General features: G+C 57.2%; 1 protein-coding gene across 2 annotated transcripts in view; it reads right to left on the reverse strand.

Moving 5' to 3' along the window:
• The window catches only part of STK32B (serine/threonine kinase 32B), a 156449-nt gene that overhangs the window by 14068 nt on the left and 129010 nt on the right, over nt 1-13371 (reverse strand). For both annotated transcript variants that reach the window (XM_037529670.2, XM_054688029.1), the window contains exons 6-7: nt 7934-8023; nt 1612-1715 (exon numbers count right to left, since the gene is read on the reverse strand). In XM_037529670.2, the coding sequence (XP_037385567.1) occupies nt 1612-1715; nt 7934-8023 (194 nt within the window). The remainder of the gene's footprint in view (nt 1-1611; nt 1716-7933; nt 8024-13371) is intronic.

Raw genomic sequence — 13371 nt, forward strand, 5'->3', positions numbered from 1 at the left:
CTTTGCTCTCACTCATTGGCTTAGGCTGTGTTGACTCAGAAAACCAAGTGGTATTTATAAGGGAAAGAAACTACACGAACTGCAGGTAGAAGAGATTCTAGCAGCAGGCACCAGAGAGACTCATTATGGAGCGCAGGTGTGTCTCCATTCCAAGAAACTCAGTTTACAAAAAAAATGTACCAAGAAACAGAAGAAAGAGGAAAAGAACCTCCATAAACTTGTTACTCTGGCTGGTAGAGCTGCGCTGGGCCTTGGGGACCATCTAATCTAATGTTTCTTTTCCAAAACCTTTTTACTCAAACCCCAAATACAGAATAGATGAACGTGAAAATCCGTTCTGGGGCTATTTAAACCTCCGAAGCTTGGACAGAGTTTTCTTCCCATAGACCTGTGGCATCACCCCTTCAGGGTCCCAGAGTTCCAGGAAATAGCTTAACACAGCCCAAGAAGGCCTCTGGCCTTCCCCTGTGGAGACGCAAATGTATAGGAGGGGGTCACCGAGCCCCTTTCCTGCCATTTTTGACCCCTGGCTAGTGGTCTCTTTGCTTGTTGCACCAGGGGGTGAGAAGCCAGGGCTTGACCCAAGGGCCCCGTGGGTGCTGAAGGTGGGGGGATCTGTCAGGGGTTGGGGGGGAGGCCAGGAGGTGGGGACAAAAGACTTGATAAGATCTGTAAGTCCCTTCTCTGGGGCGAGGGTTGAGAGCTTCTCATGCCCTCCGGCAGCCAGGGTCTGGGCACAGAGAGAGGTGGGGTCAAGGCCTCGTCCAGGCTGCAAGACCCCGCCCGCTTCACGGCACCTCCGTGCTGAGACCCCGGTTCACTCGACGCCCACCCTCTGCTATGTGGGTCAGGCCTCATCACCGCACCCCGGGGAACACCCAGGGGAAGGACAGCTTCCAGGTCCGCATGGCCCGTGGGTGTGGGAGTGCTTTCCTGTGGCTCTTTTTGGCTAGATCAGTCCACTGGGGGGCTGGGAGGTGCCCCCAGGAGTAAGTGGGATCACTGCCGTTGCTTGTACTACGGGGTATGACGATGCTTATTTGTGCTGACCGGACACTACCGGTTTACAAACTGCTATCCCCGCTCACTCCCTCACTCCCTCACCATCGCTGGAGGCCTTGAGGGCGGGTCTGTGGTGGCAGCAGCTGTACAGAGGCCCGTGGGACCATGTCAGAGAAGCAGCGAGGGCCGGGCTGGGCTCTGCTAGCTGCCGGCGGGCACTGGAGCCGAGAGGTACAAGGCGCATAAAACCGGTGCCTGGCGCAGAGCCCACGGCCCGGGTGACCTCAGCCCAGGAGCAGGAGCAAGGATGGGGCTTCCCGCCGCGGTCCCGAGGGGTGACATCAGCCCAACAGCCCTCGTGCGGGGCGAGCGTGCCTGGGGGTGCGCGTCGTCCCTGCTGCGGAAGTGAAAACCTGAGTCTGGAGGCCTCGCATGGCAGCCCCCGGCGCGGTCAGCCACTGACCTTCAATGAAATTAAACGAGAACAGACTGGCCCGCCCTTATGGGGCTGCGGGGAGAGGAGCCACCCCAGGAGTAAGAGCTGGAAGGGACAGAAGTGGCCTGGCCAGCGCCCTCCCCACCTCCCCCCTCCCCCGTCCCGCGTCTTACCCAGCCCCGCAGCAGCTCATAGGCCGTGACGCCCAGGGACCACCAGTCGACGGGGTACGAGTAGCCGGGGCCGCCGTCCGCGTACACCTGGAACACTTCTGGGGCTGCCGAGGACAGGACAGGACAGAGCGGTCACCACACCGCCCCCCACACCCCCCGCCCCATGGCCACAGCCTCTGCCATCAGCGGGCCCTGCCTCCAGGAGCCGCGGGGAGCAGCCTGCAGCACCCCGGGGGACAGTGACACCCAGCACAGACACGGGAGCACCCCAGGGTGCTGTGGGTGGGTGCAGGGAGTGCAGGCTGTGAGTTTGGGGGAGCATGAACTGTGGCCCGCATGGGGAGCAGATGGGGCAAAGTCAGAACTAATATGCTGACATGCTGTCCCCAAGGGGCTGAGAGCCTCGAAAAACATGTTTCCAGCAGCAGACCCTGGCCAGGCATCCCGCCAGCGGGGAGCCGATCTCGGGAAGCATTTTATTTTGGCCTAGACGGGATCCGATATGCCATCCCCAGGAGAGGGGAGCAGAGACGGAAGGCAGGAGGGGCTTCCGAGGGCTCGGGACAGAAGGCAGCAGCATCCGGCGTCCTGGCCGAGGCAGGCAGGTGGGCACGCGGCAATGTGAACGCAGCTTTGAAAAGACAAAGTCGATGCTATGCAAATTTCATCTTGATTAAAAAAAAAGGCGGGGAGGATGGACCCAGGGGTGGGGATCTTGCTCTTCAGGGGCTGCAGGGCCTGGGGACCTCTGCTGCTCTGTAACGGGGCACACAGTGTGACATCATCTCGTTGCCTCACCCCTGCTCACTGGGCCCAGGGAGCTTCCTGGCATGTCGTGGCCCATACAGCTTCCAGGGAAGTGGTGCAAAATGCGGATCGTTTCCTGCAAATTAATTTGCAGCCATAATTCCATTTTACAGTTGTCAGAGTGGCCACAGCCGACCCGGGTGGTGAGAGACGGCTCCGTGCAGATCTCGGGCTGGCATCCGGAGGGCGTGGGAGGGCGTGGGTCCAGGTTTTAGGACCCAGACCAGATCTTATTTTGCCCATGGGGGCTCTTCAACCCCTTACTCCTCTGCAGGCCCGTCCCCTGCCCCTCCTGGGCGAGCACATCAGTCCGTGTCCTGGATTCTCACCAAACCCGTGTCTTAGCTTGCAGCGCTCACCATGCTGGATTTTAACTAACCGTAGATGTGTCCATCTCCTCACCGGGCTGTAGCGCTTTAAGAGCAGAGATACAATGAAGTCAGCCCAGGTCCCAGGGACGAGCAGGAGCTGGTCTGGAACCAGATGCACAGTGCTTGGGGGTCATAAGAAGCTTAAGTCCCAGGGCCCGGGTATCCCCCCTCAGGGCGACCCTGGCCGGCAGAGGCTGCACTTGACCTCTGTGAAGTCGCAGGGTCCAGGGTCACCATCGCCCACCCCCGCAGCGAGATGCTCTCAGCACAGGCGCTGACACCGAGCAAGGTCCCGGCATCGCAAGCTGGTTCCTGTGATGTCAATTCATTACTGAATCAGAAACAAAATGCACGCCTAAGTGGAAGCCAGTTCACGGGGAACATGGGGGACAGGTCCCCGAACGCTACCAGTGCTCGTCATGGCTGCATTACAGCGAGGTGGAGAGCAGAGATAAGCAGCAGCCTGGCTTGGCCGGGGTCCCGGCTGGGTGCTGTCATTCCTGTTCCTTGGCTCGCGGGCGGGCAGATGAGCTCAGGTGTCACACTCACATTAATTTGAGATGAAATTGCTCCATCAGGCTGATGTTAATGCTAGAAGCATTAATAGCAACAGAAAACTGATTTCATTAGACACCGCCGGCTGGCGAACATTAGGCCTTCGCGCCTCTGCCGGGGAGGGGCGGGGGGCTGAGTCCGTGAACAAGCAGACAGAGGCCTGAAGTGGCCGAGGCAGCAGCGCCTGGAAACCAAGTCACCTTAAGCATGGAGGCTGCAGCGCTTAGATTAAAAATAAAAGACTTCAGGAGCAGAAATATCCTCAGAGCCAGCGATGCCGCTGCCAGGGATTTGTCCGCAGAGTATAAAACGCTGGCTGAGAAGACACCGGCGCCACCATGTCCACTCGGCTCTTCACAGCCGCCGAGAGAGGACTCGACCCAGCAGCCACGCGGGGACGAGGCGCGCCACGCGGGGGGAGCAGCGCGCAGCCGTGTGAAAAAGGAAGGGCTGCCTTTGGCGATGGCACTCAGGGGCGTCCGAAAGTAACAGACGATCGTGATGATCATGATGGTCTCACGCGCTCGTGGATGTAAGAAACTCGAGAGCGCGAACCGGAAAGACACAGAAAAGTAACTCTGAGCTCAGAGAACCAGGGTGGCCGCCAGAGAGGATGTGGGGGGTGGGGAGCTGAGTTTCGTAAATAAATCGTAAATCAGTAAAATTTGATTTAGTAGAAAAGACCTCTGGGAGTTTTCCCAGTTGCCATGGAAGAACGTGCTCTCAGAGCCAAGGGTTCGAAGCAGCCAATACGCGGGGCGGGGGGCGAGCATCGGACCCGCACGTCACGCTGAGAGGAGGCTTGTGAGAGGGAGCCGCGCTCCTGAGACATCCCAGAGTCTCTGTTTATCCGCGACAATGGCTGTTCCTCCCGGCGTCCCACTGGGCCAGCCCCAGAAACAGGCAGCTGCGAGCTTCGACCTGGTGCAGCCCCGCACGCTCGCCCACCGCGGCCCGGCTCCTCTCTGGGTCTCCTTCCCTCGGTCCCGCCGGCTTCCTCTTAGCACTTCCAGGGGCCACGCGCCTCCCTGCCTGGGGCCCGGGCCTGCGCAGCTCCAGCCCCTGCGCTGCTTCTCCACCTGCTAATAAACAGCAGCTGCTCGCCCCGAAAACGCAGCTGAAGGTACATGCACAGCAAAGTAGCTCTGACGCCCCCAGCGATGGGTAACCGTGCACCCACTGCTGCCACATCGGAGGCCATCGCATCCCGCACAGACCTCAGACAGTTACGCTTTGTTCGACTGTGGGCGCTGGACAGTCTGACTGCCGGCTTAGACATGCGAAAGAGCTAGATCTCTGACCAAACCATCACTTTTCTTGAACCCCACTAGCCTGAGCAAGGAAGAGGAGCTGGCGCCCCTGGGCACTGCAGGAAGTAGGCAGGGCCTCCCTAGAGAGAGGACGAGGAGGCTGCTGGCAGCTCTCAAGGGCTGGCTGGTGGCGTGCGCAGGCTTCAGGGACAGAACAGATCTCCCTGTCCAGACACCGGAGTCTGTGCCCCTTCACAGGCCCTGCCCTACAGTCCCCCTGCGACTGGGGGCCAGGGTCGGGGTTCCCTTGGGGTGCAGGACCTGGGAGCAGAGCGTACTGCCCCGGAGTGGAGCCGGCCGGCCGGGAGCCCTGCACAGCCCCTGGAGCGAGCCCACAGAGGAAGGCGCAGGCCCTGCCGCCACCAGAGCACCATGCACTCCCGGAGGGCAGGTCAGGCGCAGAACACCGAGTCTCCGTCCGCCACGGGAGGGCAAACTGTGCTGAGTTCTGACAGGCAATGGCTCTCACCCCAGGAGGGATGGAACTGATGAGCGACCCTCAGGCAGGGGACTGTCCGATCTGCTCTGGGTTCCTGGTGCTCAGCATGGGCCACAGACGCAACCACAGATGACCACGGCAACAGCCAAGCCAGCAGCCGGAGCGAGTGTCCAGCACGTCAGGCGTCACGTCCTGCAGCTCCCATCTTCTGTTGCTAAATCCTCGCGATGCTGGGCCCCAACTCTGCAGGCCCCTTTCTCAGATGGGAGGCTTGAGCGACCTGGGGCCTGGGCGCAGCCCCTCTTGTGCACTCACCAAGCTGAGCGCCCGCATCCACCCTGCCAGCCTGCGAGCCCCACCCAGTCCACGGCCCGCGAGGGGCCCACCCTCTCGCCCCGGCACCTGGGGAGCTGGCCCTTCCTACTTGGGTGACCCCTGTGCTTCTCCAAGGTCACACATGAGGCTGATCTGTGAGTTTGATCATGAACCCCAGCCTTGAACTCTCCCTGGTTCCCAGGCCCTTGGCCCGGCACCGAAGCCCCCACACTCCCTGCCTCTCCCTCCCACCACCTCTTGGATAAGCTGCAGGGGTGCAGCTGTTCCTTCCCCCGTGCCTCCCGCTGTCTCAGCCCAGAGGAGCAGATTCCACCAGACTGTTGGGGTGTCTTCCACTTGCTTACCTCTGTACCTTCACCCTAGCCGTTCCCTCTGCTTAACACGGCGCCCCTCCCCCGTGCCGGGCTGGCTAACGAGCACACTGCAAGGCCTGCTCAGACGGTCGCCATCTCCGAGACACGTCCCGACAGTGACCACGCATCCGGGCATCCAGCTGGCCGGCGACCCCGAGGTCCAGGTCACTGGCTCATCTGTGAGCCCCGGTGCCTGCCGGAAGGCTGCTCCTCCCGGGCCTCCAGGAGTGTCTGCTGCGTGACGCTGAGCTCTGCACCTCGCCCCACATGAGTAGACTCGGAAGCTGGCGGCTGCTGCCGAGCATTTCTGACGCCTGATGTGGAGCTTTGCAGAGAGATTTTCATTTCTCTGATTGCGAATTCCATCTGCTCTTTAATTAAGGAAAATTCAGTTCCAGGCAAATGTTTCTTCTGGGATCATCCTTCACGAGCGACCTTTGGGAGCTAACTCATCAGCCTGTCCCCTGGATCCACGTCTGGAACATTCTGGGGATGTGCTGTGGGCCCCGGAACTGCTCAGCTTAGACGGACAAGATCAACAGCCAGCCCCCCACCACCAGGGATCCAGGGCCGGAGCTGCAGGCTTCCTCTTCATGGAGAGAGCTCCCCCTCTTTCTTCAAAAGCCCCTGCGCCCCACTGCCTGGCACTGTCAGCCCCCACTGTGAAATATTAATGACACAAGGAGTAGATTCTGAGGAAATGATGACATAATGCTGATTCTCCTCGCACCCACAGGCGAGCCTGACAGAGCAGGTAAACAGCGAGGCCAACCCCCCGGTCAGCACCCAACAACACAAAGCTGTCCCACAAGCCCCAAAACACGAGCAGGTGGGAACAGACCAGCAACAGGGACAAGACATCCACGAGTGACTCCCGAGGGAGACAAAGGGGCAAAGAAGGCAGCCTCTGGCAACGCAGGGGAAGAGGCTCTGGAGCCAGCAGGAAGCCACGGGCAAGCGCCAGCGGTTTGAGAACAGCAGCTGAGCGGAGGGTGGCGAGGCCGCCCCAGGGGGGACAGGCTGCCACATCTGTGGGAGCCCCCTGAACACAAAGAGCCAAGCACCCCAGCCACAGCTCGCTTCTAGAGAGACCCCAGGAGAAGCTGCCGGCAGCGGCATCCAAACTCCTCCCTCCCTCCCTCGCTGTTTCCCTCCCTCTTCCTTTTTTTTCTTGAAAGGGACGGGGCAGGGACCCTATAGACAGAGGGAAGAGAGCTGTGGAAGGGAGCTGGAAGGGAGCTGGGGAGCCTCAGCATGCAAGCTGCCTTGGACTCTGACACTTGACAGAGCGGTCAGTCTATAGAGTGGAAAATCACCCTGAACCACGCCACCTTAAAAGTTGAGGAAAACTAATTTCACATAAAAATGAGCAATGAAAAATATTAAAGCCAAATCCCATGCAAAGCTATTAAAAGAAAAAGGAGATTAGAGAGCAGAACAACACTTTCCAGTGAGAACGCGCGCACACACCCCCAGATCAACACTGCCAGCTGTCTGGACGGCTGTGGGGGGTTGCTCTTATCAGTGTTCCCCCATGAGTCAGGCCTCTGGCCCCTGCTCTGTGCAGTCCACTCCCACAGGGTCTCTGCTCTGGGTAGTGGGACTTGCTTTGCCTTATAGGATATCAAGAAAAGAAATAGAGAAAACTTTAAAGAAATGAAAGGAGAACTAAGAGAAATTCAAATATGACAAATACTGAAGATTGGCAGAGAAGACCCAACACTCAGATAATAGGCATCCTTGACAAAGTAAGGGAACAGAATGCACGCTACCAATGACATCGCCCTCAAAAGTCCTAAAGAAAACCATTTGGAACTACTCTTTGAACAAGGCCTGGTAAGGAAGAACACAGACCCCAAAGAAGCAACACCACAGTTATATTCTGGCAGCACTACTGGACTTTAATAGAAGAGAAAAAAAGGTTTTGTTTTCTTTTAAGTCAGAGCCAAGGCTTTTTGTCTGGGTAGTTCTCTAGAAAATGGGGGGCAGGTCTACTTGGCAGGAAACAGCTTTGGTAAAGGGCAAATGTGGGACAGAGGATGGCACCCCTGGGAGGCGGGAAGAGGGGTGGCTGGTGGGTGTGGAGTGACAATGAGTCAGGAGCAGAACCTGAGGCCTGATCACACCCCAAAGGGGACCCGAAACACTCACCCATGTAGGGCTTGGTCCCGGCCATGGAGGAAGCCTTTTCTGCTCCTTTCACGACCGTCGCGATGTTGAAGTCTGTGATGTGAACATGTCCTGGAGGCAGAGAAACAGAAACTCCAGTCAGCAGGGGCTGCAGGTGGCTGGGGCCTCCATGTCTCATTAACATTGTGGTCTGCAAGGTGGGGTGCGGGGAGAAAATAGTAGCACATCTAATAGTACTTTATCTGATTCTTCAGAAAAAATCTATTTTGGCAGCATTACTTACGCAAAATAAGCTGTGGAAACAACAACGTGTCTGTCAGCAGATGAGCGGCTAAGGAAGGGTCCATATGTATATACTGTGGGTATTACTCGGCCACGAGAAGGGAGGAAATGACAGTTTGTGACAACATGGATGGGGCCTGGGGACTTGACGCTAAGCCAGAGTCCGCTTACACACAGAATCCAAAAACAAGTCAAACTTGCACAAACAGTAGAAATCCCAGGGGCTGGGAGGGATTGGTAAAGGGACAAACTTTCATCGTAAGAAACAGGTCTGAGGCCCAAATGTGGCTGCAGTGACCGAATGTCACTATGGTATTATCGTTGTGTAATTGAAATGGACTGAGTAGAGCTTAAATGCACATATAATGAAAAATGCCTAGCTTATACTCAGGTTTTACAATGTGGATTTTTTGAGTGTTGCATGTATATTATTTATAAGCAAAACTACTTACATTGGGGACTCGATTAAAAAAAAAAGGTATGCATTCAAGTTTAGAGGCCCTGATCCAGAGCTGCCAGGGGAGGTCAGTCAGACCCGCTCTCTGGGTGCGGTGGGGTCAGGGGCGGGTATGGGGATTCTCATGCCCAGGGAACAGTCTTGGGGTCACTCAGTCTGTTCCCACTGATTATGGCCACTGGGGTTCCTGATTAATTTAGTGAGAAGGCATCTGGGGGCCAAGACCTCCTTCCATCCAGCCTGGGGAAGGGTCCAGGTGGGTCATGGAGAGGCCAGCAGCACCTACCAAGCAGATGATCTAGAACCACAAGGTACAGAAGAGGAACAGAGATGAGGGACGGAGACAAGACAGGTGACACAGTCTTTTACCTTTTCTTACAATACTTCTAGAAGTTATCTTTGATATTTAAATCTTCCGACCCTATGGAATATTATTTTTGCATATGGTATGAATAGCATTCTGACTTCCTTTCTTCCAGATGGACAGCCAGTTGTCGCAACCACCATATTAAAAAAATTCATCTCTTTCCAATCATTTGGGCCTTTATTCTGTATCAAGTTCTACACCGACTTGGACTTGCCATTGTTTGCTCCGGGCTGGTGCCCCATTAGCTCAATTAATGTAGACTTGCAGGCAATTAAAGTAGTAGATGGACTGGTTCGCTCTCATTATTGTTTATTCTCGATGTTTTCTTGGTAACGCTCACTTGTTTATTCCTTAGAGATGTTAGAAACTTTCGGTCACTCTTTGGGGTGGAAATTTTTTTTTCATTTTTTTTCTGCCTATTTTTAACATCATTACAAAAACTTCTGAGTTTTGCTTCTCTCTCTTGTGTTTGGAGACTCTGTTCATTTTCCACAGCAAAGCTGCCAGTTGTCTGCCAACATCCCATCTGCCCTTCTCACAGAAAGAGAAGTTTTAACTGGGTCTAAAGGCCACAGTCCCGGCCTCCCCTGCAGCTAGCTGTGGGCACAGGACCCGGCTCTGACCGTGGAGGGGAGCACGGGAAGCTCGAGGCCCAGCCTTTCCTACAAGGGCAAGAGAATTCCTGACACCCTCCCGCCTCCCCTGCTCCTGCTGAACAGCCGCCTTCTCTTCGGTTGCTCGTCCCTGTGTGGCCCGAACGTCCCTCCACAGTCTTCACAGATGAGCAGGACAGCCCTGGCCGTCCTCCGGGCGGGGGGCAGGACGCTGGGGCCTCCGAAGCCAGGGGCTCCAGCCCAGCGGGGCCACCCTGTGTGACAGGCGTGGCCCCCGGCGAGCTGCCTTTCACCATGCGCGGAGACGTGGAAGTGAGATTAGTGCCCGGCGAGGGTCCCTGTGGCTTCCTTCTCGGAGAAGGGAAATTCAGTGCAGCGTGAGCCGACTTGCAGGTGTCTGCTGTCCTACGCTGAAAACACCGGCGCCCGGAGAGCAGCAGCGCCCGGGCAGGGCCGCCAGCACGTGTTCCAGGGGCGCGGAGGGCACGTGACCCGCCCTGGCAGGCGTCCTCCGCTCTGCCCGGCGCTCGTCGCCGAGCCTGATGCCACTCGGAAGCCTGGGCCTTGTCTCGGCCCGTGCAGCCACCCTCCAACACCAGCCCGGCGGGCCGGCACCGGCAGACACCGTCTGGCTTGGCTCGCAGGCCCTGGCCGACGGGAAGTGCCCAGCACGGAGGGTGGCGTTTCTAACGGGGATGGGGCTCAGGGTGCTACAGCCGAGTGGGGAGGCCTGACCCGCGTCTGTCTCTCACGCTCTGGAGCTGGGGGGTCAGGGCCAGCATTTCAGGGTTCTAGGCGGAGACCCACTTCCTGATTTACACCGTGTCTTTGCGCTGAATCCTCAGGTGGTCAGGAGAGAGAGCTCTGGTCCCTCATCCCTATGTAAGGGCACCCCGCCCAACACAGGGCGCCACCAGGGGGCCCTCCAAACCCAAACACCTCCCAAAGGGCCCAGCTGCAGGTACCATCACACTGGGGTTAAGCCTTCAACATATGGTTTGGGGAGAGGGAGGACACATATTCAGTCCATAGCAGATGGGTCTCCATGGGCCCCCTGCTCCCCCTCGGGTCATCCTAGCATCTACCACCCGGTCTCTGTCACCATGCGCACCTCGCCCAGGTCTGCCTGACTCATTTCTGTGCCCCTAGTGCCCTAACCCTGGCCCGAGCCTGGAAAAGGTACTCACTGAATGTTTGTTGACTGACTTACTGACCAAACAAAAACACCTGGCGAGCAAGCCCTCCCCCGCTGGCAGAGACGGCGTTGCTGCCCCAGGGGTTCCCAACACCATGTCAACGCTGCAGCAACATCACTTTCTCCAACCTGACGTCCGAGGGCGGCACCCAAGCCCCCTCTCTAGGGTTTTGTAACCCCCGGTACCGGCTTGGTTGGCACTACAGGTTGGTGTGTTTTCTGGGTATTAGAGTACTTGCCACTGAAGCGCCTTTGAGGGATTTGTTGATCTTTTCATTCCTTCCACGTTGTCTGCAGGGCACCTTCCTCCACGCCCATGAGGGAGTCTCAAAGCGGCAGACACTGAGGACATGTGAGCCCCATATCATAGGTCTGGGGGTGGGCTTGATGGGCTGAAGTCCCCTGGCCGCCTGCGGGGCTAGCGGTCAGTGCTGATGCCCAGAATCACCTCCCACAAGCACCAGAGATGCTGATTCCCAGAGCGGACCTGAACCTTCCCTCCACATCCCAGGAACAAGCGCCCCAAGCCCCCCAAATCTGGCTGCATTTCCGCTGCTTCTTCTGCAACTGCATCTCATGAAGAAGCCCTGCCCCTGCCCCGCATGGCCACCCCCTCGCCCCTCTCAGCCCCTGTGATGAAACAACACCCTGGGTCTTGGCCAAATGAGTGAAGGCTGGGGAGTCACCACTCTGTAGAGCCAGGAGCTCCAGAGCAGGGATGATGAGGGGTCGGCTTGGAAGGGGCAGGCAGCCCTGGAAGCCGGTCTCGCAAGGTGCAAGGTGAATTCTAGATGCCTGGGCTGGGTGCTGAGGTGGTGCCCACTAGGGGGCGCTACACCGGGGGTTTGCGGTGAATCCTCAAGAGCAAAGGCTCATCTGCCCGACCTCGCCTCACGCCCAAGGCCAGGCTGGGCCGCCCCCACGCGCCCCCTGCTCTATGCTAATAACAGCTACATTTCTGAGACCTTGTGACGTAGACCTTGTGACGTAACACCGGGGCTTGGGGTCACAAGGTCTTGCCACTTATCTTCATGGAGATCTTAACGAGCTTATCACAGGGAAAGAAACCAAATCAAATCCAGGCCCCGGCTTATCCAGGCGTCATGAGGCTGCTGGCGGCAGAAGACCGGCTCGTCTTGCGGCATGCCTTTGCCTGATAGAGACGAAGTGACCCCTTGATTTTCTTTGTTCCACTGGGTGTGACCGCCTCACAGCCTGGGTCAGGCGCACTCTGGGTCAGGGGACACGGGCTGAACTGGTGCAACAGCTGGCGTGAGAACCACACTGCCCCTGGGCTTCCCAAGAGCATTGGCTGAGTTAGGGGAGCGCTCAGCTCCTGCCTGCCACAGGGCCTGCCCCTGGATGTACTGCGGCTCCATACAACCTGCCGGCATCTGCCTCCCACTTGATCTGATGCACACAGAAGCCACCTCGCCCAGGCTTTGGAGAGAGCTTGGAAGTTCTAGTTTCTTTCCCCTTTCACTTTGTCCTTGGCTCTTAATGTTGAGGCACGAGATTTCTGGGTTGGTCAGTTGCTGCAGCACAGCCACGGCTGCCTGACTCATTTACTTCATGTCGTCTCTCTTTGGGCTTGCACTTTTATCACATCAAGCACGACAAGTGCCATTTGTACAGATTTTTGTGACAATTTTTCCACCAAGACCTGCTCTTTCCAACGGCTGTGAGGTGCCATGCTGGAGAATGGCCATCTTTGGACACGAGGCATCCTTGTTCTGCCTCTACTGCCTCCGGTGTCACAGGGGCTAAAATCGGGTGGGGGGATGGAAGTACATTTCCTGACTCTCTTGTCGCTACAGTTCTGGACAAGAGTCAGGCTCTGCCTAGGAGAGGCACACAGCTGAGGTTTGGCAGGTGGAAAGCAGCAGAGGGAGAGCACCATTTAAACACTGGAACTGTGTTGTCTCAAGCCAGAGGTCAGGCCAGAAAAAGACTTCCTCATGGTGCCTGCTTCAGAGAGAATGAATGTGCGAACACCGTGACGTCTGACTCTAGGCTCCAGAGCTGTGAGACAAACCTCAGTGGCTTATGGTCTCTCAATCTGTGGGACTCTGCATGGCAGCAGCCTCAGGAGACTAACACAGGGGCACCAAGCGGCTTCTCAGAGGCTCCTTCTCCCAATCTTTCGGACCTCGAGACCCTCCCAGCACAGAGCATCACAGGCAATAGATGCTATAGTGGAGCCTTCCCTTCCCAGCAAGCTTCTGAAAACCATCTCATCACCAACCTCCCAAGCATGCCCAGAACAGCTTTCAGCCACATTCCTGTGCCTTGTCCTTAAACCTTTGGAACCATCTAGAATAATAACACCCTCTGTTGGCTCCTCAGACCTAGCAGAAACACCACGGCCCCCCAAGTTGTTTGGGAGCTCCCCCACTTGCTTCCCAGCTGCTCCACCCCTGGATCCGAAGCATTAGTAACAAGTGTCAATGTGTAGATTTTCTGGCACCTCCTCCCCCTGGCAGGATGGCGAGAGGATAGAGAATGTTTTGACAAGGGAGAAGGGGGTGTCGATGCTGCTCACCC

This window comes from Talpa occidentalis, unplaced genomic scaffold (genome assembly GCF_014898055.3).
Source record: "Talpa occidentalis isolate TD23 unplaced genomic scaffold, MPIMG_talOcc4v2.1 talOcc4.6, whole genome shotgun sequence".
NCBI classification, from domain to species: Eukaryota; Metazoa; Chordata; class Mammalia; order Eulipotyphla; family Talpidae; genus Talpa; species Talpa occidentalis.